Source organism: Aquarana catesbeiana, linkage group LG11 (genome assembly GCF_042186555.1).
Source record: "Aquarana catesbeiana isolate 2022-GZ linkage group LG11, ASM4218655v1, whole genome shotgun sequence".
Lineage (NCBI taxonomy): Eukaryota > Metazoa > Chordata > Amphibia > Anura > Ranidae > Aquarana > Aquarana catesbeiana.
The window spans coordinates 211,873,229-211,898,940 of NC_133334.1; the positions used below are offsets into that span (position 1 = coordinate 211,873,229).

A 25,712-nucleotide genomic window follows, 5' to 3' on the forward strand; every position below is an offset into this window, starting at 1 on the left:
ATCTTTTATTCTACGAATAACCTAGGACCCACTGACAATTGCTGCAAGTGCTGACCAGTGGGTTCTGGCTGGGGGTGCGTTCCCCCTGTCAGAACACAATAGCTCAGCGAGGAGATCGCTGTACTAAAATTGCATAGTTAGTACAGCAACCTCTTCAAGAGCGCCTCAATTTTGGGCTGAAGGGAAAAAAACTTACCGTGTGTACCAGGCTTTAATGCGGCTTGCCAAACCATCCATGTTTAATTTTCTGGCATAGCGGTGCTGTCTCTGAATATTGAGCAACCATTTGAGGTGATTTGTCTCTTTGTAACTTCTTATTACACCTGATATTACTATGTCCAATTGGAAAGAGACCGAAGACAGTCCCAGAACATACTAGAGGGGTCTTGTGTTACCTTATTAATGGACTGATAATAAAAAGGCAATGATAATTTAGCCATCATTTACTTCTCTTTATTGATGAACAGTAATATTTAGTAATACAGAAAAAAAACTTGTACAAAGAGGAGAAATTTACAAGGACAGGGAAACAGAGGCTGAACAATAATGATATAATCTTACACAGTTAGTATATCACACTCAGTAGAGAGGATGTACATTGGGCACCTTTTCCCTCACTTTGATGTTTAAGTTGCTTTGAATGTGACTAACAAGACAAATTGATATCACATTTACAATGACGTTTTAGGATTTGATCCCTTGAGTTATGGTCTTTGTACTTTAGCCTTTGTAAATATGTCAACATACATTTAAAGAAAAAATACACCTAAAATAGAGATGGCCACATACGAGGCATCCTATGATATTCATAGTAATGTCTAACAAAGTTCAAAAACTTGACTGGTTCATAAAGTTTTTGCCTATTTATTTGGTGAACGCCACTGAAACTTAACTGTGGAATAACTGTGGTCAAGAAATGTCATCCCATTTGAGTCCGCCCCTCACATCATGACATCCCTTTTAAATCAGTGATTATGCTTATATGCATGAGTCAATATATTTTGGTGTCTAGTGCATTGCATGTGGTGGATTTTCTCATCTCCAGTCCTCTGGACATCTTCCAGTGCTCTTTTCAGAATTTTGGGTGAAATGTTTAGAGAGGATATAAAAAAAAGGGCATATTAATGCACCTGTGTCCATTTTTTTAACTACAAACTTGCAGTGCCTTGTCTCCAAGGGCTGGTTTGGGAAATAGTGGCATGTGGTCAACTCACTGTACATCAAGTAATCTTAATTCTCTCATTCTCTTATTTTTTTTTTTTGCTGGAAAACAGGGCAAAACAACATTGACCTTTATCCATGAACAACACACTTAAACATTCTATGTATTTAACAAAGCTAATTGTTGCTCATAATTATGAGCCCCCAGTATGTTGTACCTACAGCATTTTGCCTGGAAATTGAGCAACACCTTGGAGTCCTGTAAGGCATTTCCCTATACAACCGATACAAACCCAGCATAATCTGGCTGTCCCTGATTTGCAATGTAATCAGGCGACTAATATTAGCAGAAACCATATTAAGTCCAAGTTTATAGCTGATACTATGCTGTTACATAATCACACTGATTTACACTGAAGTCAGAGCCTTCTAAGCCCAGTTCTGGATATTCTGTAAGTTTATTTTTTTAAACCCAAGACCTCACTGACAAGGATTTGGTCATCCTTTTGTAGTACCAATATCTTCCATTTCTTTGCACTGAAAGACATCCCTTTTCAAAACAATCTGTTTTAATTGACAACAAATAAAATATCATTGAACAAATATATTTAACCAAGAGAAAACTTTTATAGCCCAAAAGATAATGCAGTGACTTTCTCTAGAAGGAATGTGCCCCAACGAATATAGTGAGTCTGAGTACAGAACTGGAGCGATAGCTCAGCAGGGAGTTGGTGGTCAGCATTTCCAGGTCCAGAACATACTCCTGGGGGCCGGTGATAGGACGTGCCAGTACAAGCATCGCACTAATATTGTTTATTTGCTGGAGGAGAAAAACAAGAGAAGTGTGAGAGACATTTTCTGCTACTGCAATACCTGCCCAAAGCTTTGTAATTCTAAACAGCTACTCTTATGACTTAGGCTGGACATACATTGTACAATTTTCCTTTAGATTTACCAAAACCATATAATACGAGATCAAACCTAAACACTTTCAATTTGCATTCAATCAGGCAGGCCCTTGCACTACATAGTTGATGGTAAATCTAAAGGAAGTTGAATAAAGAGCTTATATAATGTATGGCCAGTTTTACACGCATTTGCACAGTGTACTGCCAGACAGATGATGCATAATTCCTATTTATAAATGATTTCGTGTTGGCTCCTAAAGCGGTTGAGCTGTTCATATACACATTTGCTGATCTCCTAAATCCAGAATAACTTGTGCTGCAGTTTTAAGGATAACTATACTTTGCTTTAGTTTTTCTTCATCTGCCCCATTCAAAACTCGTAAGCCTGATACATATTCTATGTGACATAGTCCCTTTGTTGCCATTGCACCCATATTAGTATTAGTAAACTGGAATGGAACGTTGTAGGTATTGTGGATTTCTATGTACTAGCTCTTTTGGTATGTCAGTTGGGCTTATGGAGAACCTGTGGTGAAATAAAAGTATACCTGCGTCACCACAATGCAGGCACCTCCAGATAAAATGTCAAACCTTTAAATTAGTGAGATAACTCTGTGTAATTAAAGTGGTTGTAAACCCTACATATACCCATTGAATTATCCTACATAAGTTTTTTTTTTTTATCTTGCAGTCTTCTCTTCAGCCATTCAAAGTGCTGAATTCATAAGCTTGTCTAAGGCTGGGGTCACACTGTCTTCGCATGCGGCTCACAGCAGGGGTCCGGCGCGTCCATGTTCTCCATTTCAGGGACAAATCAGGCTCACATTTTTGCCTGAATTCAGACCTGAAACAGAGATCCGCGGCCGCCCCGGAGGTGTGTGAACCGGCCCTACATCCTGTCATGCAAATTGGATGCGGATTTCGCACTAGTGTGAACCCAGCCTGAGAGTACAGAAAAAAGGGGGCTGAGAGCTGAAGTTGAGGAGAGCTCTGAGAGCTGATTGGAGGGAAGGGGACACCCCCCCTTCACACAAAAACTGAGCTGGGGCTGTCAATCTGCTGGAGGTCCCTCCCCTGTCACCATTTTTCTTTTGGTGTTGGAAAAATTGCCAGAAGTGATGCATGCTGATAGCCGAGGAATAAAGCAGCAGACAGACACTTAGTGATTTTAATTGAGACAGGTACACACAATAGAGGGATATACTTTGTTCAAATGTATGTCTGAGGTTTACAACCACTTTAAAGGAAACTGTTAAATGATTTATTTAAAGAGAAAAATGACATAGAAAACATGTTTCAAATTCCTAATGCTCACGTATGGTTGAAAATCTATAAAATCTCATACAGAAAAGCAATTTTTGGCACGTCACTTACCCTGATGTAGAAATCTCCCTGCTCATTTCCTGATCGTATCTGGAAGGTGTTGTAAGCCCGAGGGTAGACACTGGTGGCTTGGATCTGGAATATATCTGAGGGCACACTGCGGTCTGACATGATGCTCATGTACCTATATACCACGGAACCAGGTTCATCACGGCACAGGGGGTTACTGCTTGGGCACATACATCGGCTGCAACAGAAAGCATAATTTTACAAAGCAATGCCTTATTTGATCAAGCTGTTGTCTTCCTGATGCCTAGTACACGCGGGCCAAATATCAGGCGACACCAGCTGGTTGAATAGAAACGGGCCGACATTGAGCGTTCTGGCGGGGGGCCGCCCCCCTCTGTCAGAACACAATAGCTTAGCAGGGGAGATCGCTGCACTAACATTTTATTGTTAGAACAGAGGCTCCAACCTGAGCTGTTAGTACCCAGTAGTGTGTACCAGACTTAAGGCTTACCACATTTTCCACATCTGGCAATCACTAGGATCTTTCCTGATAGGTCTGCAGTCAAATATACCAAGTTACAAAGGAACAAAGATGCAAGGGTTTACAGTTTAGACCAGCCTTTCTCAACCTTTTCAACATAGAGGAACCCTTAAAATATCTTTCCGGTCTCAGGGAACCCCTGTTAAAAATGACTATATTTACAACTCATGATACATTAGTGTGATGGTAGAATGTTCCTTACACTTGTGGTCATTGGAAGGAATTGCCCCCTAGCAGATAGCTAAAAAGATCAATGGTGTCAGTGGGAACATATCTGAGAGGCAGTAATTGCTCATTGCTCAAGGAACCCCCAGCAATCTCTGGAGGAACCCTGGTTGAAAAACCCCAGTTTAGACCAAGGCATCTATAAATCAAAGATGAGTGACAAAGTGGCCAGTATATGGTGTTAGAGAAGGAAGCTCTGCCTGTATGCTCTTTTCATTTTTTTGCTTGGTCTTTTTACAATGCAGAGTCAGACAGCAGAGTACAATAAAGTATGTACACAAAACGTATTACACAAACTTTGTATTCTATATGGCACAGCTGCTGTAATGCCTGTTATGATACAAATATGTAGGCTGCCTTTGCCAGTTTCTTATGAAAATGCTAGTTACCTGGCTGTCACGTTAAACTAATAGACCTCTAACAAGTATTCAGATGAGGAGCTCTGACTTAAAGCGTAACTTCACCCAAAAGGGGAAGTCCCGCTTGTTTGCAACCCCCCCCACCCCTTGCACTGCCACATTTGACATGTTTTTTGGGGGGGAAGGGGAGAGGGGGTACCTGGTTTTTACAGGTTCCCATTTTCGGTCAGATTCAGCCCCCCTCCTTCCCCCGCAGACTTCTGGGACACATCACAGGTCCCAGAAAACGACACGACCATTCACAAGGCGCAGCGCTGCTCGCGCATGTGCAGTAGGAAACTGGCTGTGTAGCCGCAAGGCTTCATTTTCTGTTTCCCTTACTCGAGATGCTGGCACCTGCACTTGAAGCCGATTAAAGAATCGGCTCGGGTGAGATCATCGCTGGATCCCTGGACAGGTATGTGTCCTTATATTAAAAGTCAGCAGCTACAGTATTTGTAGCTGCTGACTTTTAATCTTTTGGGGAGAGCCTGGAGCTCCTCTTTAACTCTGACTTTGCAGGCTGCGTGTTTGTTCTAGATCCTGGACTTAAAGTAGTGAAATCAAACACTACCAGGGAACTAGCATTTTTATTTTTTTCTTATTTCTCAATCTATAATTTTCTCAGTACAGGTTAAGGGGCAGGAATTGCAATTTTACCCACTAGTTTGATATTAAGCAGGCAACATATGCAGAAATTAATACAAAATCTGAAGCACAGTTGGTCATTTTAAAATTTGGCCATCACATAGGGAGTTGTATTGTTTAACCCCTTTATGCCTAAGCCTTTTTCTGACATTTGTTGCTTACAAGTTAAAACCCGTGTTTGTTGCTAAAAAGTACTTAGAACCACCAAACATCATATATATATATATATATATATATATTAGCAGAGACCCTAGAGAATAAAATGGCGATCGTTGCAAAATTTTATGTCACACTGTATTTGCGCAGCGGTCTTTCAAATGTAATTTTCTTGGAAGAAATACACTTTCATGAATCAAAAAAATAAAAATAAAACAGTAAAGTTAGCCCAATTTTTTGTATAATGTGAAAGATGATGTTACGCCGAGTAACTAGATACCTAATATGTCATGCTTTAAAATTGCGCGAATGGCGACATCTATATGACCCCAAATCCCTTCTTTGCATTTAAAAGCATTCAAAATGCCAAGTTTGGCAGTTTTGATTACTGTCATTTTTTTAAATTTGGTGCCTTTAAGTCTTCTGTAAACTGGAGGTAATGTCATGACATTGCTTCCAGGTTACTAGATCCACAACACGATCAAAGGCGATTCCGGCTTCGTTCAGGTCTCTGGTCAGCCGGCAGATGTGCCGGCTGGTAGCTCGGGCCTCCCGGTGGGACAGGAAAGCCCTGGCGAGCCGTCGAAGGTGGCAGGTGGGGGGGTGACGTCCCCTCATGCTGCTTGTAACAACAGCCAAGCGGCTTCTTAGCCGCATCGGTTGTTATCACAAGAAAGCCGACCGTCGGCTCTAAAAAAAACGGTAGCATTACAGGCATCACCCAGATGCAACCCCTTCAAGCCGTTACGTTACGTTGGCATGAAGGGTTAAGGTTGCCCAATAAACAAGTCATTTATCAGCCAATTGTGATTCAATATATGTCTTGGGTCTAATTTGCTGATGTGAGCGCACAACTTTTCCACTAATCATGATTTGCTTGAATATGCTGCCAGTAGGATTACAAATTTGGTAACGTTTTTCACATGTACAGACAGCTTTACCGTCTGCAAATGTACATCTCTAACCCCTGGGAAGCTCTGCTCCACGAGCTGATTCTATCCCTAACCACGAATCAAAGGAAGCTGGAAGCTGGTGGGGTTCATGTTTTTGGCTACCCAGAGCTTAGAGACAACCCCTCAGAGGTTTGTTAGAGAACCTTGGTGAACAAACAGCATCATGGATGCCAAAGAACACACCAGACAGGTCAGGGATCAGTTTAAAGGGTTAGATTTAAAAAAAATACCCCAAGCTATGAACATCTCACAGAGCACTGTTCAATCCATCAATCGAAAATGGAAAGAGTATGATACAACTGCAAACCTACCAAGACATGGCCGTCAACCTAAACGGACAGGCCGGGCAAGGAGAGCATTAATCATAGAAGCAGCCAAGAGACCCATGGTAACTCCGGAGGAGCTGTAGAGATCATGCAGGTGGGAGAATCTGTCCACATGACAACTATTAGTCCTGCACTCCACAAATCTGGCCTTTATGGAAGAGTGGCAAAAAGAAAGGCATTTTTGAAAGAAAGAGATACAAAGTCCTGTTTGCAGTTTGCGAGATGCCATGTGGGGGGACACAGCAAACATGTGGAAGAAGGTGCTCTGGTCAGATGAGACCAAAATTAAACTTTTTGGCCTAAAAGCAAAACGCTATGTGTGGTGGAAAACTAACACTGCACACCACCGTGAAACATGGTGGTGGCAGCATCATGTTGTGGAGATGCTTTTCTTCAGCAGGGGCAGGGAAGTTGGTCAGAGTTGATGGGGAGATGGATGGAGCCAAATACAGGGCAATCTTAGAAGAAAACCTGTTAGAGCCTGCAAAAGACTTGAGACTGGGGCGGAGGTTCACCTTCCAGCAGGATAACCCTAAACATACACCCAGAGCTACAATGGAATGGTTTAGATCAAAACATACTCATGTGTTAGAATGGCCCAGTCAAAGTGCTGACCTAAATCCAAATGAGAATCTGTGGCAAGACCCAAAATGACTTGCAGCTGTAATTGCAGTGAAAGGTGGTTCTACAAAGTATTGACTCAGAGGGGCAGAATACAAATGCATGCCACACTTTTCAGATATTTATTTGTAAAATATTTTGAAAACCATCTATCATTTTCCCTCCATCTCACATTTCTGTGCCACTTTTTGTTAGTCTATCACATAGAATGCCAATAAAATACATTTACGTTCTTTGTTGTAAGATGACAAAATATGGAAAATTTCAAGGGGTATGAATACAACTGCAGTTTGTATGCAGGGTTTTTCAGAATTCTGTGCCCATGTGATATGATTTGCTCACTCCCTTTCTAAGAAATTTGCTCAGCTATTGAGGCTAAATTATGAACAGCCTGCTACAAGGAATAATGTACACACGGCTATGTTTTTAAAGCAGTATTAAACCCAAAAGCAAACATTTATTATTGCAGCTTACCCATTCTTAGATGTGATGGTTATATTAGTTTCATTTTTTAGGCTTTCTTTCTTCTATTTTCATCTGGTGATTCAGCCAGTATTTTTCAACAGAACAAGCTCTCTTGCAATTGAAAACAGTTTGCTGTAACTGATTATAAAGTGTTAGCTGGAGTTTGGCTTCAATTTTTTATTGTAATTAAATCTGCTAGTACATCTAACACTTTCCTCCTCTCAGACTGACAATGCTTCTCCTCAAAGGTGCCCCTGTGCTCCTTCATCCAGAGTGGTATCTTTCTAAGACAGGAGGTGTGTTACTGGCCACATCACCAGGTGAAAGCAGGGGCAAAAAGCATAAAAAAGGTAAATATATGCAGCCACCACATCTAATGATTGGTAAGCTGCACTAAATTAGATATTTGGTTTTGGGTTTAACCACTTCAGCCCCGGAAGGATTTACCCCCTTCCTGACCAGAGCACTTTTTACAATTTGGCACTGCGTCGTTTTAACTGCTAATTGCGCGGTCATGCAATGCTGTACCCAAACGAAATTTGCGTCCTTTTCTTCCCACAAATAGAGCTTTCTTTTGATGGTATTTGATCACCTCTGACATTTTTATTTTTTGCGCTATAAACGGAAAAAGACCGAAAATTTTGAAAAAAAAATGATATTTTCTACTTTTTGTTATAAAAAAAATCCAATTAACTCAATTTTAGTCATACATTTAGGCCAAAATGTATTCGGTCACATGTCTTTGGTAAAAAAAAAATGTCAATAAGCGTATATTTATTGGTTTGCGCAAAAGTTATAGTGTCTACAAACTAGGGTACATTTTCTGGAATTTACACAGCTTTTATTTTATGACTGCCTATGTCATTTCTTGAGGTGCTAAAATGGCAGGGCAGTATAAAACCCCCCCAAATTACCCCATTTTGGAAAATAGACACCCCAAGGAAATTGCTGAGAGGCATGTTGAGCCCATTGAATATTAATTTTTTTTGTCCCAAGTGATTGAATAATGACAAAAAAAAAAATTACAAAAAGTTGTCACTAAATGATATATTGCTCACACAGGCCATGGGCATATGTGGAATTGCACCCCAGAATACATTCAGCTGCTTCTCCTGAGTACGAGGATACCACATGTGTGGGACTTTTTGGGAGCCTAGCCGCATACGGGGCCCCGAAAACCAATCACCGCCTTCAGGATTTCTAAGGGCGTAAATTTTTGATTTCACTCCTCACTACCCATCACAGTTTTGAAGGCCATAAAATGCCCAGATGGCACAAAACCCCCCCAAATGACCCCATTTTGGAAAGTAGACACCCCAAGCTATTTGCTGAGAGGCATGTTGAGTCCATGGAATATTTTATATTTTGACACAAGTTGCGGGAAAGTGACACATTTTTTTTTTTTTGCACAAAGTTGTCACTAAATGATATATTGCTCACACAGGTCATGGGCATATGTGGAATTGCACCCCAAAATGCATTTAGCTGCTTCTCCTGAGTATAGGGATACCACATGTGTGGGACTTTTCGGGAGCCTAGCTGCGTACGGGGCCCCGAAAACCAATCACCGCCTTCAGGATTTCTAAGGGTGTAAATTTTTGATTTCACTCTTCACTGCCTATCACAGTTTCGGAGGTCATGGAATGCCCAGGTGGCACAAACCCCCCCAAATGACCCCATTTTGGAAAGTAGACACCCCAAACTATTTGTTGAGAGGCATGGTGAGTATTTTGCAGCTCTCATTTGTTTTTGAAAATGAAGAAAGACAAGAAAAAACATTTTTTTTTTCTTTTTTCCATTTTCAAAACTTTGTGACAAAAAGTGAGGTCTGCAAAATACTCACTATACCTCTCAGCAAATAGCTTGGGGTGTCTACTTTCCAAAATGGGGTCATTTGGGGGGGGGGGTTTGTGCCACCTGGGCATTCCATGGCCTCCAAAACTGTGATAGGCAGTGAAGAGTGAAATCAAAAATTTACGCCCTTAGAAAGCCTGAAGGCGGTGCTTGGTTTTCGGGGTCCCGTACGCGGCTAGGCTCCCAAAAAGTCTCACACATGTGGTATCCCCGTACTCAGGAGAAGAAACAGAATGTATTTTGGGGTGTAATGTCACATATTCCCATGGCATATTTGAGCAATATATCATTTAGTGACAACTTTGTGCAAAAAAAAAAAAAATTTGTCTCTTTCCCGCAACTTGTGTCACAATATAAAATATTCCATGGACTCGACATGCCTCTCAGCAAATAGCTTGGGGTGTCTACTTTCCAAAATGGGGTCATTTGGGGGGGTTTTGAACTGTCCTGGCATTTTATGCACAACATTTAGAAGCTTATGTCACACATCACCCACTCTTCTAACCACTTGAAGACAAAGCCCTTTCTGACACTTTTTGTATACATGAAAAAATTATTTTTTTTGCAAGAAAATTATTTTGAACCCCCCAAACATTATATATTTTTTTAAAGCAAATGCCCTACAGATTAAAATGGTGGGTGTTTAATTTTTTTTTTTCACACAGTATTTGCGCAGCGATTTTTCAAACGCATTTTTTGGGGAAAAAACACACTTTTTTAAATTTTAATGCACTAAAACACACTATATCGCCCGACAACTATTTTTTTTAATTTTATGTATTTTTTTTTTTACACTTTTTTTGTAACTAACTTTTATAACTGTAAGGGTTCCAGGTTCGGGTCTCTCAAAATGCGATGGCATCTTGGGAGACCCTGTGAAAGTGTGCCTAGTCTGTGCAATGCTGTACCCTACGCTAATACTCAACTAGTGTATGGTAGCGTTCAAAACATTCACCAATGCAAAGACCAGGATTGTCAGGACAGGAGGGACAATAATAGCGGGTGTCACGCCTATATCCGCGCTTGCTGCAGACATGACATCTTTTTTGGGGGGGTTCCTTGGGTAGGGGTACTTGGGAGGACATAAAAATGCCTCTCTTGCAGCTGACTGCATTTGGTTGGGGATGTGAATGGGGGAAGTACGGGCGCTGCAGAAGTGGTGGGTTCCCAATTAGGATTGGCGAATGCAGCAGGAAGGGCATTATGGGAACGACGGGCCTGTGTTTGTCTTCTTCTTGGTGGCAGCGGGACACTACTTGTGCTTTCCACCTCACCAGCTTGAACTGCACTTATGGGACTCGCCACGTCACCAAGTGTTACTGCAGTGCTGGTTTGACTACGACCGGGGTATACTAGGCCGCTGGTGCTTGCCAGTTCACCAAAACGCTACCAAAAAAACTGTTAGCAATCGCAGGGATCAGGCCTGACTCTGCGAACGCTGCAGTTATGTGTTCAGTGTTTTGTAAGTGATAGTGATCGATCGATACTGCACTTGGGTGGGTTGGGCTGGGCCGGGCGGAGGGGCAAAACGCAGGTGCTAGCAGGTATCTGGGCTGATCCTGCTAACACTGCGTTTTTGGGAACCCTAAACTGCTGGGGACACTAGTATAGATCTGATCGGATCGGATATTGATCCGTTCAGATACTATACTACTAAGGGAGGTGTACGGTGCGTGCGTGGGTGTTAGCGGTACTGGCGCTAACCTGACGCTGCCTGGGGCTGGTGCTTGCCAGTTCACCAAAACGCTACCAAAAAAACTGTTAGCGATCGCAGGGATCAGGCCTGACTCTGCGAATGCTGCAGTTATGTGTTTAGTGTTTTGTAAGTGACAGTGATCGATTGATACTGCACTTGGGTGGGCTGGGCTGGGCTGGGCAGAGGGGCAAAACGCAGGTGCTAGCAAGTATCTGGGCTGATCCCGCTAACACTGCGTTTTTGGGAACCCTAAACTACTGGGGACGCTAGTATAGATCTGATCAGATATTGATCCATTCAGACACTATACCACTAAGGGAGGCGTATGCTGCGTGCGTGGGTGTTAGCGGTACTGGCGCTAATCTGACGCTGCCTGGGGCGACGCATATCACCGCCGGGCGATCAGGGGGCTAAACCTTTATTCGGTAATAAACGGGGGGTGCCCTGACACTATAAAAAATAAACGAACTAACCAGTGTCACTCGTAATGGTTATACGGTGATCACTGGTGAAAGGGTTAACTAGGGGGCAATCAAGGGGTTAAAACCTTTATTAGGTAGTATATGGGGGTCCCTGTCGCTATAAAACGCTGACGGCGAACCTAAATATTTACCTCCCTAACTAGCATCACCAGTGACACTAATACAGCGATCAGAAAAACGATCGCTTAGTGACACTGGCAACGAGGGGTGATCAAGGGGTTAAAACTTTATTAGGGGGGGTTAGGGGGGTATCCTAGACCTAAAGGGGGCTAACACTCACTGCCCTACCACACTAACTGTCACAAACTGACATCATGCAGTAATCAGAAAAAAAAAAAACTGCTTGGTGTCAGTGTGACGGGGGGGGGGGAGGGGTGATTGGGGGGTGATCAGGGGGGATCGGGGGGTAAAGGGGGGGTGTTTTGTGTGCCTGGCATGTTCTACTGAATGTGTAGTGTGTTTTACACTCACAGTGATGTCTTCTCTCCTCGGCGCCGGAATGGAAAATACCGAGCCGAGGAGAGATGACATCATTTCCTTTGCTGCTGTTTAGCATACAGCAGCATAGGAATGATTCGATTGGCCAGCGGCGATCGCGAGGGTGGGCCACGAATGGATGACCTCCCCCTCACCTCCGATCGCCGCTGGACAAAAGCCGACCGCCGATTGGACCCCCCACCCGCGGGAGGCAGATCACCTTCAGGTATGTGATTCTGCCTGCCCGTGCCATTCTCCCGACGTATATCGTCGTGAGGCGGTCGGCAAGTGGTTAATACCGCTTTAAATTTACTGCATTGGGTGTTTCATCTTTAGTGAGAAACTTGCATGACTACAGAGATGACAGAGAGCCATGATTATTATGATGCTGTCACTGATCTTGTAAAAGGCAGAACTTTTATTTGTTTGAAAAGATTTCAAATAGTACACACATAAAAAATCAGCAAAAAGCCTTGCAAAATTGTAATTTCACTTTTAAGATAGTAGTAATATAAGCATCAATGCTTTTTTTTTAGCTATGTGTCCTAACATACTGTTTCTATAAGTATGTGTGCAATCAGCAACAAAAAGAACACTCTTCCCAAAAGACTTACTTGTCAGACACTTGAATGTATGGTTCTATGCAGAGATTCTTTTCTACGCAACGGTAACCCCCATGGAAGTTGACGCAGGTTTGTTGTTCAGTGCAAGTATGTGCTCCCGTCTCACATTCATTGATATCTGGTTAAAAACAAGATTATGGAAAATTATTGAAATGTCATTTTTTTTTTATTTAATTACTTTTTATTGCCATTTCAAACACAAATACAGAAAGAAAAAAAAAGGAACAATTCAAACAAACAGCAAATATACTATTTAAATATTAATATCTCTGCTTATAGAGCATTTTTTTATTTTAACCAAAACAACAAAAGCAAAAACAAAAAGAAGGGGGAGGAATAGGGAAGGACGGAAAGAGGATGAAAAAAAAAAAAAGAGAGGAATAAATGCCAATGCGCTGCATTCTATTCCAGGCCTGCAATTATAAATAACAAGAGTATTGAACTTCTATTACACCATATCTATCCAAATATTATATAGTATATCATCTGACAACTTTATGACACTAGAATACTACAATATCAGGGATCTGATAATGTATTATAATATAACAAAATAGTTTTAAAATAAAACCAACATGCCCATATCTTTAAGTGTTTGTCAACCATGCCCTTGGTATTGTACCTAAATTCTTCTTTATGACATATATCATCTGTTTTTCGGAACCATTGAGCTAAGTTCGGTGTAGACTTTTGCTTCCAGTACATCGGTATTAAGGATTTTGCCGTGTTTAGCAAATGCAGGGTTATTACCTTAACAGGTGTATAGTACCACCTAACAAGCAATTTATAGTTGATTTCCTCTATTCTGGAAGAAAGGGAGGTAACATGAGAAAGTATCCGGATTTTGTCTCTTTGCGTATTATCAAGACTGAATTGTAGGTTTATTTCCCAATGGGTTAGATACGCTGGAGATCCACAGGTTGACAGTGGCACTAATATGCAGCACTGATGACGCATGGACTGTGTCAGTAGTTTTTATTTTTATTTTATTACAATTTTATTTTTTTACACTTTTTTTTTATGATTAATTTTACATTTTTTTTTTTACAATGCTTTCTTTTTTTGGGGGGGGGGGATGATTGGACGGTGTCAGGGTGTTTTTTATTTTATTTTTTATTATTTTGTAAACTTTTGTAAACTATAAACTTTTAAAATATTTATTTATTACAATTCTTTTTTTTTTTTTAGCCCTGTTGGGGGGTGGCTTTGGTGAGATATCAGGGACCTCCGACATCTCCCTTTGGAGACAGGGAAAGGGACTGAGGACACAGATTCCCCAGTCCCTTTCTCTGCAGCCTCAGCTGCACTGAAGATGAATGGACAGGAGACAGCGGCTCCTCTCCTTTCATAAACCGAAGCATCGTAAACACAGTTCAGAGACGGTTATGAATGAACAGAGTCAGTGATCACTAACTCTGCGCATTCGGAAAAGGAAGGAGTCGGTAAATTACATACTTACCGGCTCCTTCCTCCGCTCTCCATCCTGACAGATCGAGGACAGATGGGGTGGGGGAGCACGGAGGGGGGCTGGAGAAGGATATGGGGGACAGTCAGGGGTGATTGGTGCGGCGCTGGGGAGGAGTTACAATCACCGATCTCCCTGTATAGATTTCAATAAAGCAGCTGAAAGCCACGGGAGGGAGAGGAGGAGAAGCGTCTGTCAGCTGCTTTATTGAAATCTATACAGGGAGATCGGTAAATGTAACTCCTCCCCAACACCGCACTGATCACCCCTGACTGTCCGGGTATCGGATTAAGCATCGGAGCATTTGCCCGAGTACAAGTACTAGTATCGGTATCGGGACAACCCTAGTTCATGGTAGGATGTGCTTTTTGTTTTGGGGTTCATAGTGGATCGTCCTCTCTGTATACTGTGCTGTATGTGACAAGCTCTAGACTAACCCATTCTAAACACTCTGCAGTTTGTTGCATACTCCACAAAGCTCCACTTTGAATGCTGTGCTCTAATATATACTTCATACTGCTGATCATCAGTATTGTCATATTACGAGACAGAGCTTATTCATACCTTTTCAACTTCCAAACTCCACCCAATTCAACAAACGGATACATTTTTGCTAGAAAATATTATTTTAGGCTACAAAATAACTTCAAGAGAAGCCCTGGACAGCATAGTAGCAGTGGTTACCACTTCCATCCTAGCAGCACTAGGGTCGGCGGTTCAAATCCTAACCACGACACTACCTCGATGGAGTTTGAACGCTCTCCCTGTGCCTGAGTGGGTTTCCTCCCATATTTTAAAGACACGCTGGTAGGTTTATAGGCTTCTGTGTAAATTGGCCCTAGTATGGGCATGTATGAATGTGAGTTAGGGACCTTAGATTGTAAGCTCCTTGAGGGCAGGGGCTGATGTGAATGTACAATATATATGTAAAGAGCTGCGTAAATTGATGGCGCTATTTATGTACCTGCAATTAATAATAAGTTCACTTAGGATGAAATTGGTGGAAGGTGGTCATACAATTGTTGACATCCCCACATTCACTAACACAATGGGCGGGATTGTCTGGGTTTTTTGTCATCCACCAATAAATCCTAATCTAATCCTGGTGTTTGGCTGACACTACTTGTTTTTTTATGTATAGCACTTCTGACTGGAAACAAAATAATTTTTACATTTCTGTGCCCTATAATCTATTACAGTGCATTTATATACAGTATCTTAACAACTAATTAGGCAAACACTTTGATTTGACCGTGTTTGCTCATAACCACACAAGGCTTGCTCTGGCATGCTCAGAAAAGACATCATCAAAGCCACAATGCTGCACCGTGTTTACACAGCAATGCTCAAAGTAGAAGTTGTTAAAACAAATTAGAGGGCACACATGCTTTTTATATGGTATTTGATGGTAAACCATTTAAAACAGAATCAGTATATTTTCCAGAATCACTGTAGCTAAAGGCATTAAAATAACTGAAAAAATGGATAGCTCATGCTGAGATACTTTAAAGGCACAAGCATAATTTTTATCTGTAATTTTGGCTGGTCTTAAAGTAAAAAATACCTGAAGGGACATAGACAACTAAAACAAAAAAAAATTACTTTTTCCAAAGCAAAAAGGTAAAGTATATCTAAAGCCAATAACAATAACTAGTATATGTTGCAACAGTTATTAGATGTATTTCACAGTAGGAATGGTGTACCTTTCATCATAGGCCTTGTTGACTCCTCTCCAAATGTAGTGTTTATGGTTGTGGCCAAAAAGCTCAATTTTGGTCTCATCACTCCAAATGACTTTGTGCCAGATGGTTTGAGGCTTGTCTCTGTGCTGTTTGGCGTATTGTAAGTGGGATACTTTGTGGCATTTACATCTTTCCTCAAGTGCCTCCTACCACATGTTTTCAGAGAGTTCTGTATTTCACCTGAAATTATTTGTGGGTTTTTCTTTGCATCCCGAACAATTTTCCCGGCAGTTGTGTATGGGGCTGCATAGCTTCAGGATGGTCAGGGTGCCTATGCTGACCCATGTTCACAGCCAAAAGCAACTGAAATGGGCATGTGAGCATCAGACCTTGACCACAAAGAAATGAAAGACGGTGTCTCCATCAAGGTGTTGACATGGCCTCCAAATTCTCCAGCTCTCAATCCAATTGAGCATTTTTGGAATATGCTGGAAAAACTAGTCCAATCCATGGAGGACCCACCTCACAACATACTGGACTTAAAGGATCTGCTACTGATGGCTTGGTGGCAGATACCACAGCATACCTTCAGAGTGGAGCCCAAGCCTCCACGGGTCAGGGCTGTTTTGGCGGCAAAATATGGACCTACTCAATATTAAGTTGATGGTCATGTTATGGTGGGTGGTCATAATGTTATGGCTGATCGGTGTAAGTAGGAAGCAAACTATCCAAACATACAGGTTTGGAAAACCCAGATGTTACTAGAGATTCTCTGTGAATAGAAACCAGTAGACAAAACCACAGAAATTTCTTCTGGTAATCACAAACAGAGGCACGCTGTCTCTCTCTTATGGCACAAATGTTCCTGATTTAAATCATGTTGGGAATTAAAATGCACTTCACTCAGGTAGAAAATACATATTTTTGAAGGACTAATAGTTGATGGTTTGTCAGTGTATGAAACTTTAGGATTCAAGACCAAAATTATTCTATTATACAATTTTCAAAATGCCTATAAAACACTTTTGTAATTTACCCAAATTGAGCTAGTAAACCTAGAACCATAGAGTGTTCTCCATGCTTACATCTCTGTGTCCTATTATTTTTTGTATTGCCACAACACAAAATACGGTAATCATTTTTCTAAGTTAGGCCTTTTCATGAACATGCTATATTTACAATATACATTTTGAATTAGTAATGGAGGAATATAATTTATTGTCAGTACAAACACAGGTGATGCTAAAACTAACATGCATTACTTTATCTGTGCATGATGAAGCAAATACAGTATACAGTATATCATTGCACACAACCACATGCCTCCCCTCCCTTCTCCAAGGTGACCAATAGGATTGCCTCTCCTTTCGGCCAATCGGGAAACGGGTCTCACGACCCACTTCCTGATTGACCAGGAGGAGAATCAGTGTGACAATAGCGAATATTCATTATTCATTCGCTATTGTCACACAACTGGGTGGGCTCAGGGTGCAGTGCTTCGAGACAACCCTTTTTTGAAGCCTATTAGAGCCTCTGGCTCTAATCTGGCTCTAATCATGTGGTTAAAGTAATTGTAAAGTCTCGCTTTTAAAAAATAAACAACAAACATGTTATACTTACCTGCTCTGTCGTACTGGATTTGCACAGAGCAGCTCAGATCCTCCTATTCTCGGGTCCCTCTTCTCTGCTCCTGCGCCCCTAATGGACGGGCTGCCACTGATAAAATGTGTGGATGGGGAGATTACTGCATATGGCCACTAGATGGAGCTGATGAACACGCTTATTTCCTATGATACATACTCAGCACCTTCCCTTCCCCTCTCCGTCAGCGTTGGCATCACATTAGCTGTGAGTGAGGGAGAGAAACTGAGAGAGAAGTGAAACATTGAAATACAAAGCAGTGCCAGTGGGCAAAGGTGTATTCGCTTTGGAAGAATAAATCACCTGTAACGTTGGGTGTCCTACCTATGTGGATGTTGCTGCATTATGTAAAACTATTCATTTAGTTATTTAAATTTTAGAATAGGGTGCCCTCAGATTGTGTGGAATTTTAAAGGGTGCCTTGACTGAAAACAGGTTGAGAAACACAGACTTAGGGGGTTATTTACGAAAGGCAAATCCACTTTGCACTGAAAGTGCACTTGGAAGTGCAGTCGCTCTAAATCTAAGGGGTAGATCTGAAATGAGTGGAAGCTCTGCTGATTTTATCATCCAATCATTTACAGGCTAAAATGCTGTTTTTTATTTTCCTTGCATGTCCCCCTCGGATCTACAGCGACTGCACTTCCAAGTGCACTTGCAGTGCAAAGTGGATTTTCCTTTAGTAAATAACCCCTTTAGTCTTTTAGATCAGCAATATTGTTGTGTGATCTTACCCTGGCAGAGGCGGGTGCCCAGCAAACTGTATCCCTCCGGACAAATGCAGGAAAAGCGCCCAGGTTCATTCACACACTGATGCTGGCACAGGTAGCTGGAGTAGCTGCATTCATCAATATCTAGATATAGATATAGTAACAGATGTACAATGTATATTATTAGTAAGATAAAAGCACACCAACATTAAAGAATCCACTAATCACTATTTACATCTAAATTGGTAATTATATAACACTGATGAGATTTCACAAATACAGCAATTCTTTCATTTGAATAACAAAAACGCTCACTTCTGTTTTATTAGTTATTCACATATGGAAAAATTTAACTTTTAGAAGCGATCAGTGGCCACTCCTCCTTCTCAGTATTCTATATCTGTCAGTGTTGGGGGAGGGCACAGATACAGCACAGCGTCTGCTGGCTCTCAGTAACTGTAAGGCAGAGTGGCTACAGATCACAGATTCTTCTGGGAGATTACCTGGTCTGCCTATTATCAGCAATTCAGAAAATGAAACAAAATTATTTGCAGGTTATGTTTATAGTTCTCAACAGGTAAATCATTAACTACAAAACGTTTTGTTTAGACTAGACCATATTTCTAAAGTTCATAATTAAAAAAAAAATGTAAAGAGGAACTAACACCCAACACCACTGATGGCGAACCTTGGCACCCCAGATATTTTGGAACTACATTTCTCATGATCCTCATGCACTCTGCAGTGTAGTAGAGCATCATGGGAAATGTAGTTCCAAAACATCTGGGGTGCCAAGGTTTGCCATCACTGCCCTACACCCTCGTGGGCACGTGACTGCTTCAACCTGTTGGACCTGCTCTGATCCTTCCCCAAAGCCCTACAGAAAGAAGGGGGACAAGAGAGGGGATCTCAAATCTCCCAATTGCTACATTGGCTACATGCTCAGTGACAGCTCATCACCCACAGTGGTAAGCTCAGCAGACCGTGGTGGTGGGGAGGGTGTAGAGTTTCAGTTCACCTTTTTATTTTTTCTGAAGGTGAACCAACGCTTAATATAAATTTATGCATGCTCATGCCATAGATTTGAAAACATGGAGGATGGGGAAATGAACATCTGCAGTGATTGAGAGAGCAGAAATCCACGACACACACCTCCTGACTTTCTGTGATGAAAAAGAGGGACACCTTTCAGCACCAAGTTTGCAGGTGAAAGACACACCCCCAGTTACCCAGTCCATGGAGAATTCATATGCAATCAGTGATTGGTCAAACCCATAAGTGCAATTGACAAAAAGATTGTCCACAACTTTTGGCCAATATAACAAGATAATAAAAACAATGTACATTTTGTTCACAAGTTTTGAACAGAAATTGGGCGCCAGTCACTTTTGATCTTTTCAAAGCTTTAATGTTGAACTTGAAAGATGTTAGTAGGAAAAAGGATTAGGGGTCTCAGATACCAGCAGCAGATCACTTACAGACTCCTTGGATCCGGAAAAAGTACAGCTTCACAGTGTCAGGACCTTTAAGCCAACCCAGCAACACTGTAAGCATATTTACAAATTCTGGTGCATCCTCTAAGCAAATCACCAGGCCCTCCTGAGAGACTAGCCTTCATCCTGGCTCTCTCCAGCAAGGGTCCTCCCCTGGGTCTTCTCACCTTGGCTTGGCTTCTTCCACACAGGGAAAAACAGCTTCAGGACCACCTCAGCATTAGTAGGCCCCAGACAGGCTTCTGGGCCTACATGCAGAGCTCACTTCAGCAGCACCTCCCCAGGACAGAGGCCTGAAGCAAGGGAGCGAGCACATGGCCCAACCCAAATATATATACTCTCCCAGAATGCACCAGTGGCAAAGAACCTCCTACTGGGCTGGCTGGAAGAAATATAAATATTCATAACTCAGTCTAGTTGTACAATCTCATAACCCTGTCATACAGTATTGAAATGCATTAGCATTTCAATACTGAATGACAGGGTTGCCAACAACAGAAGGTGGCAGAGCTTAATTTCAACTTCAATTGCATTTCCACGTTGGTATAACACCCACTATAGGCACCTTTCACACTGATTTTGCAGCACTAAAACACACCTTTCCAGCGCAACAAAAGCGCATAAAAATGTTTCTCGTTTAAATCCTTTGTAACTGTTCATATTGCTGTGCTGCGTTTGCAGTGCTTTTTGAAAAGTTCTGCATGCTGCATCTTTGGTATACATTTCAAAAGCAGACCAAAAACGCACCTCCCATTGATTTATATAGGAATTGCACCAAAAAACATAAAAAATGCACCCGTGGTGTGTTTTTGGTGCATTTTTTGAGTCACAAGTCCAAGTTTCACAGGTGCATGCAGGGAATCAGGAATCCAGAAAGTGCACCAAAAACACATTGGAAGCAAGTCAAAAACGCATTATGCAATATTCAATATAAATGTTACTGTATTTATATTGTAGCTTACCAGTACATAGATGCAGTGGCTGCATTAGTTCTTTTATTTTCACCTACTAATCCTGCCAGTAACACACTTCCTGTCCAGGGAGACAACACACGATCGCTATACTGTACTGTATTTTTTGAGGATTGACATGGTCACCCTAGGATACGGGGTACTTAGATATACTTTAAAGCCCTAAGTACAGTTTAGACGTAGAATCCAGGCTCCTACCCAGGCAAATAGAAACTGCTTTGAAAACATGTATAGCAAGAGTAGTGCTTGTACTTTAGTTTTGATAGACAAGACAGGTTGATTTTAACAATTACAGGCTATTCTAAGATGCAAGTTTTTAAACACTTAGAGAACAATAAGAAGTACCAGGTCTAGTGTTAGCTTATATGCAGTCTTATAACTGTAATATTATAACACAACACATTTTTATAAAGCTGCCATTTTTAAAGGATATGTTCACTTTTTTGGGAAAAAAATAATAAATGCACAAATTTTTGCAAGAAAAAAAGTGCATTTATTATTTCTTCTCCAAGGAGCCTCGAAAGCATTGCTCCTGTGATCAGTGGATCAGGAGTGCAATGCCAAACTCCTGCAGACAAGCCCTGCAGCCTTCAGCCCCTACCCGAATATGGGCTCACTGTTTACAAGCTGCAACTCTTGTGAATGAACTACGAGGCTGCTCATCAGCAATTTTACAGTCCATTCAGAATTACTAGCCATCAGTCGCAATGGATGACGTTAGTTGTAAATCGTGCATTCACAGGAAACTGTCAAATAGTGACAGCGGGCATGGGGAGAAGATCCCCTGCTCACTGTCACAGGGAGAGGGGTAGAGGCTGCAGCTGCTGGAACATGTTACATCTTCCACCCTAAATACATATGTAACATGTTTCAAAAGGTGAACCTATCTTTTAACTATAGTCAAAGCTAGACCCCAGACACAAAAACTTTCCCCAATAGCTGCAAAGAAACCAAATGCCTTGGCAAACCCAGCCATTACCTTGTAAAAGGTGACATCATCATTGTACTGCCTGTACAGTGTGCAGAGCTGTAGGAGAAACCCAACAGGCCCCACCCACTACAGGTTGTCTGCAGAAAGCTATGGGAGTGGGTGGATATAAGATCAGTCACTCTGGACAAGGAGGGAGAGCAGCAGTGATTGGTCTTTATAACAGGAAGGTCCAGCACAAAGTAATAGTTTTACACTGGATTACTGCAGAGATCTGGAAAAAATACTCAAAGCACACCAAGATTTAAATACACATGCCTCTTGTATTTAGAAAATATTTGCTTATCCTGGAGTTCAGCTTTAAAGGGGTTGTAAACCCTCGTGTTATTTTCACCTTAATGCATCCTATGCATTAAGGTGAAAAAACACCTGGCAGTCGCTGGTCCCCCAGCCCCCCCATTTTACTTACCTGAGCCCCTTCATCTCTTCGTCTGGGACACGCTGTCCCCCTCTCCACGGGGTCCTGGCTCTTGACTGGATAGATTAATAGCAGTGCAGCAATTGGCTCCCTCTGCTGTCAATCAAATCCAATAACGCGGGCACCGGGGGGGTGGGGCCGAGTCCGGCATTCGTGTCTGTGGACGAAAATGCTGGCCTCGCAAGGTAACCCCCTTGGGAGAGCGCTTCTCCTAGGGGGTTATCTGATACGGGAAGGAGCCACGAGAGCCGCCGGGGGACCCCAGAAGAGGATGTTCGGGGCCACTCTGTGCAAAACGAGCTGCACAGTGGAGGTAAGTATGACGTGTTTGTTATTTAAAAAAAAATAAAAAACGATCCTTTACAATCACTTTAATCCAAATCTACTGAAATTCAAGTATGACTAAGGAACCATACAAAAAAGAATCTAAAAACTTCTAAGATTTCTATGAATTACATGCTGCTGAGGGTAAGTGAAAATGTACGGCCATAGAAGGTGTTTGCCTCATTATTTCAGCACCAGGCAGAACTTAAACACATCAGATATGAAATATTTACAATGAGAAAGTCAAATGATTGCACCAACATGACCACATTGCTTTCTCTATACGGTGAACTCCTATCATCTGAAGAACGGACAAATCAAATTGTGTGTTGAATCAGCTGAAGACTCAACTCTCTTTAGCTACAGTATGCGGCTCAAAAATAACAGTTTATAATGGCATAACACAGCCCAGGGGTGCTTACCATTGCAGGTGTAGCCGTCCTGATCCAGTTCATAGCCTTGATTACAGCGACAGAGAAAGGTGCCATAGGTGTTGTAGCAGCGCTGTTGGCATGGTGCGCCCATTGAACATTCATTGACATCTGTAAGCGATAAGAGCACCATGTGTAACATGTTCTTTTAATTAAGGCAATAAGCAAGAAAAAAATTATTGCAATGTGTCTTTTTGTGTCTTGCACAATAAATGGTTCAGCATAAGCTTTTCTGGAGGGCTGCCAAGCCAAAATTAACTGTGACATCTCAGAATTCTCACCATTTTATGCATGATTTCATAGCTCTTTCTCTGCCAGAAATACTCTCTGGGGACCTGTAATGATGACTCTACAAGGCAATCTTTCTCAGCTGGTCTTTTCCAACACTTCCATGGACTCATATTTACTTCTTGAAATCTGACTAATTCAGACTCTGTTTTCAGTAAACTCTTATGCCCTGTACACAAGGTCGGACATTGATCGGTCATTCCGACAACAAAATCCATGGATTTTTTCAGACGGATGTTGGCTCAAATTTGTCTTGCATACACACGGTCAAACAAAGTTGTCGGAAAATCCGATCGTTCTGAACACGGTGACGTAAAACACGTACGTCGGGACTATAAATGGGGCAGTATTCAATAGCTTTCGTCTCTTAATTTATTCTGAGCACACGTGGCACTTTGTGCATCGGATTTGTGTACACACGATTGGAATTTTCGACAACGGATTTTGTTGTCGGAAAATTTTATAGCAAGCTCTCAAACTTTGTGTCTTGGAAATTCCTATGGAAAATGTGTGATGGAGCCCACACACGGTAGGAATTTCCGACAACAAGGCCCTATCACACATTTTCCATCAGAAAATCCTATCGTGTGTATAGGGCATTAAAACGATACGTTAACCACATTGTAAGTTGATGATTAGATAACAACTTATACCAAAGTCTGGAAAATATCAAATCCTCCAAATAGCTATTAAATCTAATGCTTTTAGGCAAAATGATTTAAAGCATTTTCCCCCAGCTGCAGATATTTCTTTTTACCAAACTGTCCTCTGACCAAAGAAAGGAAAATCACAAGAAAAGATTAGGTTTTTACATCAAATGGCTTAATGAAAAGATTACAACTAACAACAGTAAAAAAAAAAAATGTAAACATATATTTCCTATTGATAATGGAAGAAAGTATTTTATGGTATATATATATGCACTGTATATCCATTCCTGCTCCAGGGACATCTTCCAAAATAACCAAGGCGACAGGATCGGTCTTACACTAGGGCACAAGGTTAGGGCTAAAGGGTATTATGCAAACTTCAGTGTGACAATTACTGTAGAAATTAGTGTCATTTATAGGATATACAGTATCTCACAAAAGTGAGTATATCCTTCACATTTTTGTAAATATTTTATTATATCTTTTCATGTGACAACACTGAAGAAATGACACTTTGCTACAATGTAAAGTAGTGAGTGTACAGTGTAAATCTGCTGTCCCCTCAAAATAACTCAACACACAGTTGAACTAGATGGACTTGTGTCTTTTTTCAACCTGACTAACTATGTAACTATGTAATACAGCCATTAATGTCTAAATTGCTGGCAACAAAAGTGAGCACACCCCTAAGTCAAAATGTGCAAATTGGGTCCAATTAGCCATTTTCCATCCCAGGTGTCATGTGACTCATTAGTGTTACAAGGTCCCAGGTGTGAATGGGGAGCAGGTGTGTTACATTTGGTGTTATCGCTCTCACTCTCTCATACTGGTCACCGGAAGTTCAACATGTCACCTCATGACAAAGAACTCTCTGAGGATCTGAAAAAAAGAATTATTGCTCTACATAAAATGGCCTAGGCTATAAGAAGATTGCCAAGACCCTGAAACTGAGCTGCAGCATGGTGGCCAAGACCATACAGCAGTTTATCAGGACAGGTTCCACTCAGAACAGGCCTCGCCATGGTTGACCAAAGAAGTTGAGTGCACATGCTCAGCATCATATCCAGAGGTTGTCTTTGGGAAATATACGTATGAGTGCTGCCAGCATTGCTGCAGAGGTTGAAGGGGTGGGGGGGGTCAGCCTGTCAGTGGTCAGACCATACGCCGCACACTGCATTAAATTGGTCTGCATGGCTGTCGTCCCAGAAGGAAACCTCTTCTAAAGATGATGCACATAAATGCCTTCAAACAGTTTGCTGAAGACAAGCAGACTAAGGACATGGATTACTGAACCATGTCCTGTGGTCTGATGAGACCAAGATAAACTTATTTGGTTCAGATGGTGTCAAGCATGAGTGGCAGTAACCAGGTGTGTCTTGCCTACAGTCAAGCATAGTTCCCCCAGTTCATTGAGGGAACTATGAACAACATGTACTGTGACATACTGAAGCAGAGCATGATCCCCTCCCTTCGGAGACTAGGCTGCAGAGCAGTATACCAATATGATAATGACCCCAAACACACCTCCAAGACTACCACTGTCTTGCTAAAGAAGCTTAGGGTAAAGGTGATGAACTGGCCAAGTATGTCTTCAGACCTAAACCCTATTGAGCATCTGTGGGGCATCCTCAAACGGTGAGGTCATCGTGGAGGAGTGGAAGAGGACTCCAGTGGCAACCTGTGAAGCTCTTGTGAACTCCATGCCCAAGAGGGTTAAGGCAGTGCTGGAAAATAATGGTGGCCACGCAAAATATTGACACTTTGGGCCCAATTCGGACATTTTGA

General features: G+C 41.7%; 1 protein-coding gene across 2 annotated transcripts in view; it reads right to left on the bottom strand.

Annotated features, from left to right (window-relative positions):
• Positions 1-437: 437 nt before the first annotated feature.
• Positions 438-25,712, bottom strand: part of EFEMP2 (EGF containing fibulin extracellular matrix protein 2) — a 69,773-nt gene continuing 44,498 nt past the window's right edge. For both annotated transcript variants that reach the window (XM_073605261.1, XM_073605260.1), the window contains exons 7-11: positions 22,981-23,100; positions 18,389-18,508; positions 12,858-12,984; positions 3,444-3,639; positions 438-1,981 (exon numbers count right to left, since the gene is read on the bottom strand). In XM_073605261.1, the coding sequence (XP_073461362.1) occupies positions 1,820-1,981; positions 3,444-3,639; positions 12,858-12,984; positions 18,389-18,508; positions 22,981-23,100 (725 nt within the window). In that variant the 3' untranslated portion in view covers positions 438-1,819. The remainder of the gene's footprint in view (positions 1,982-3,443; positions 3,640-12,857; positions 12,985-18,388; positions 18,509-22,980; positions 23,101-25,712) is intronic.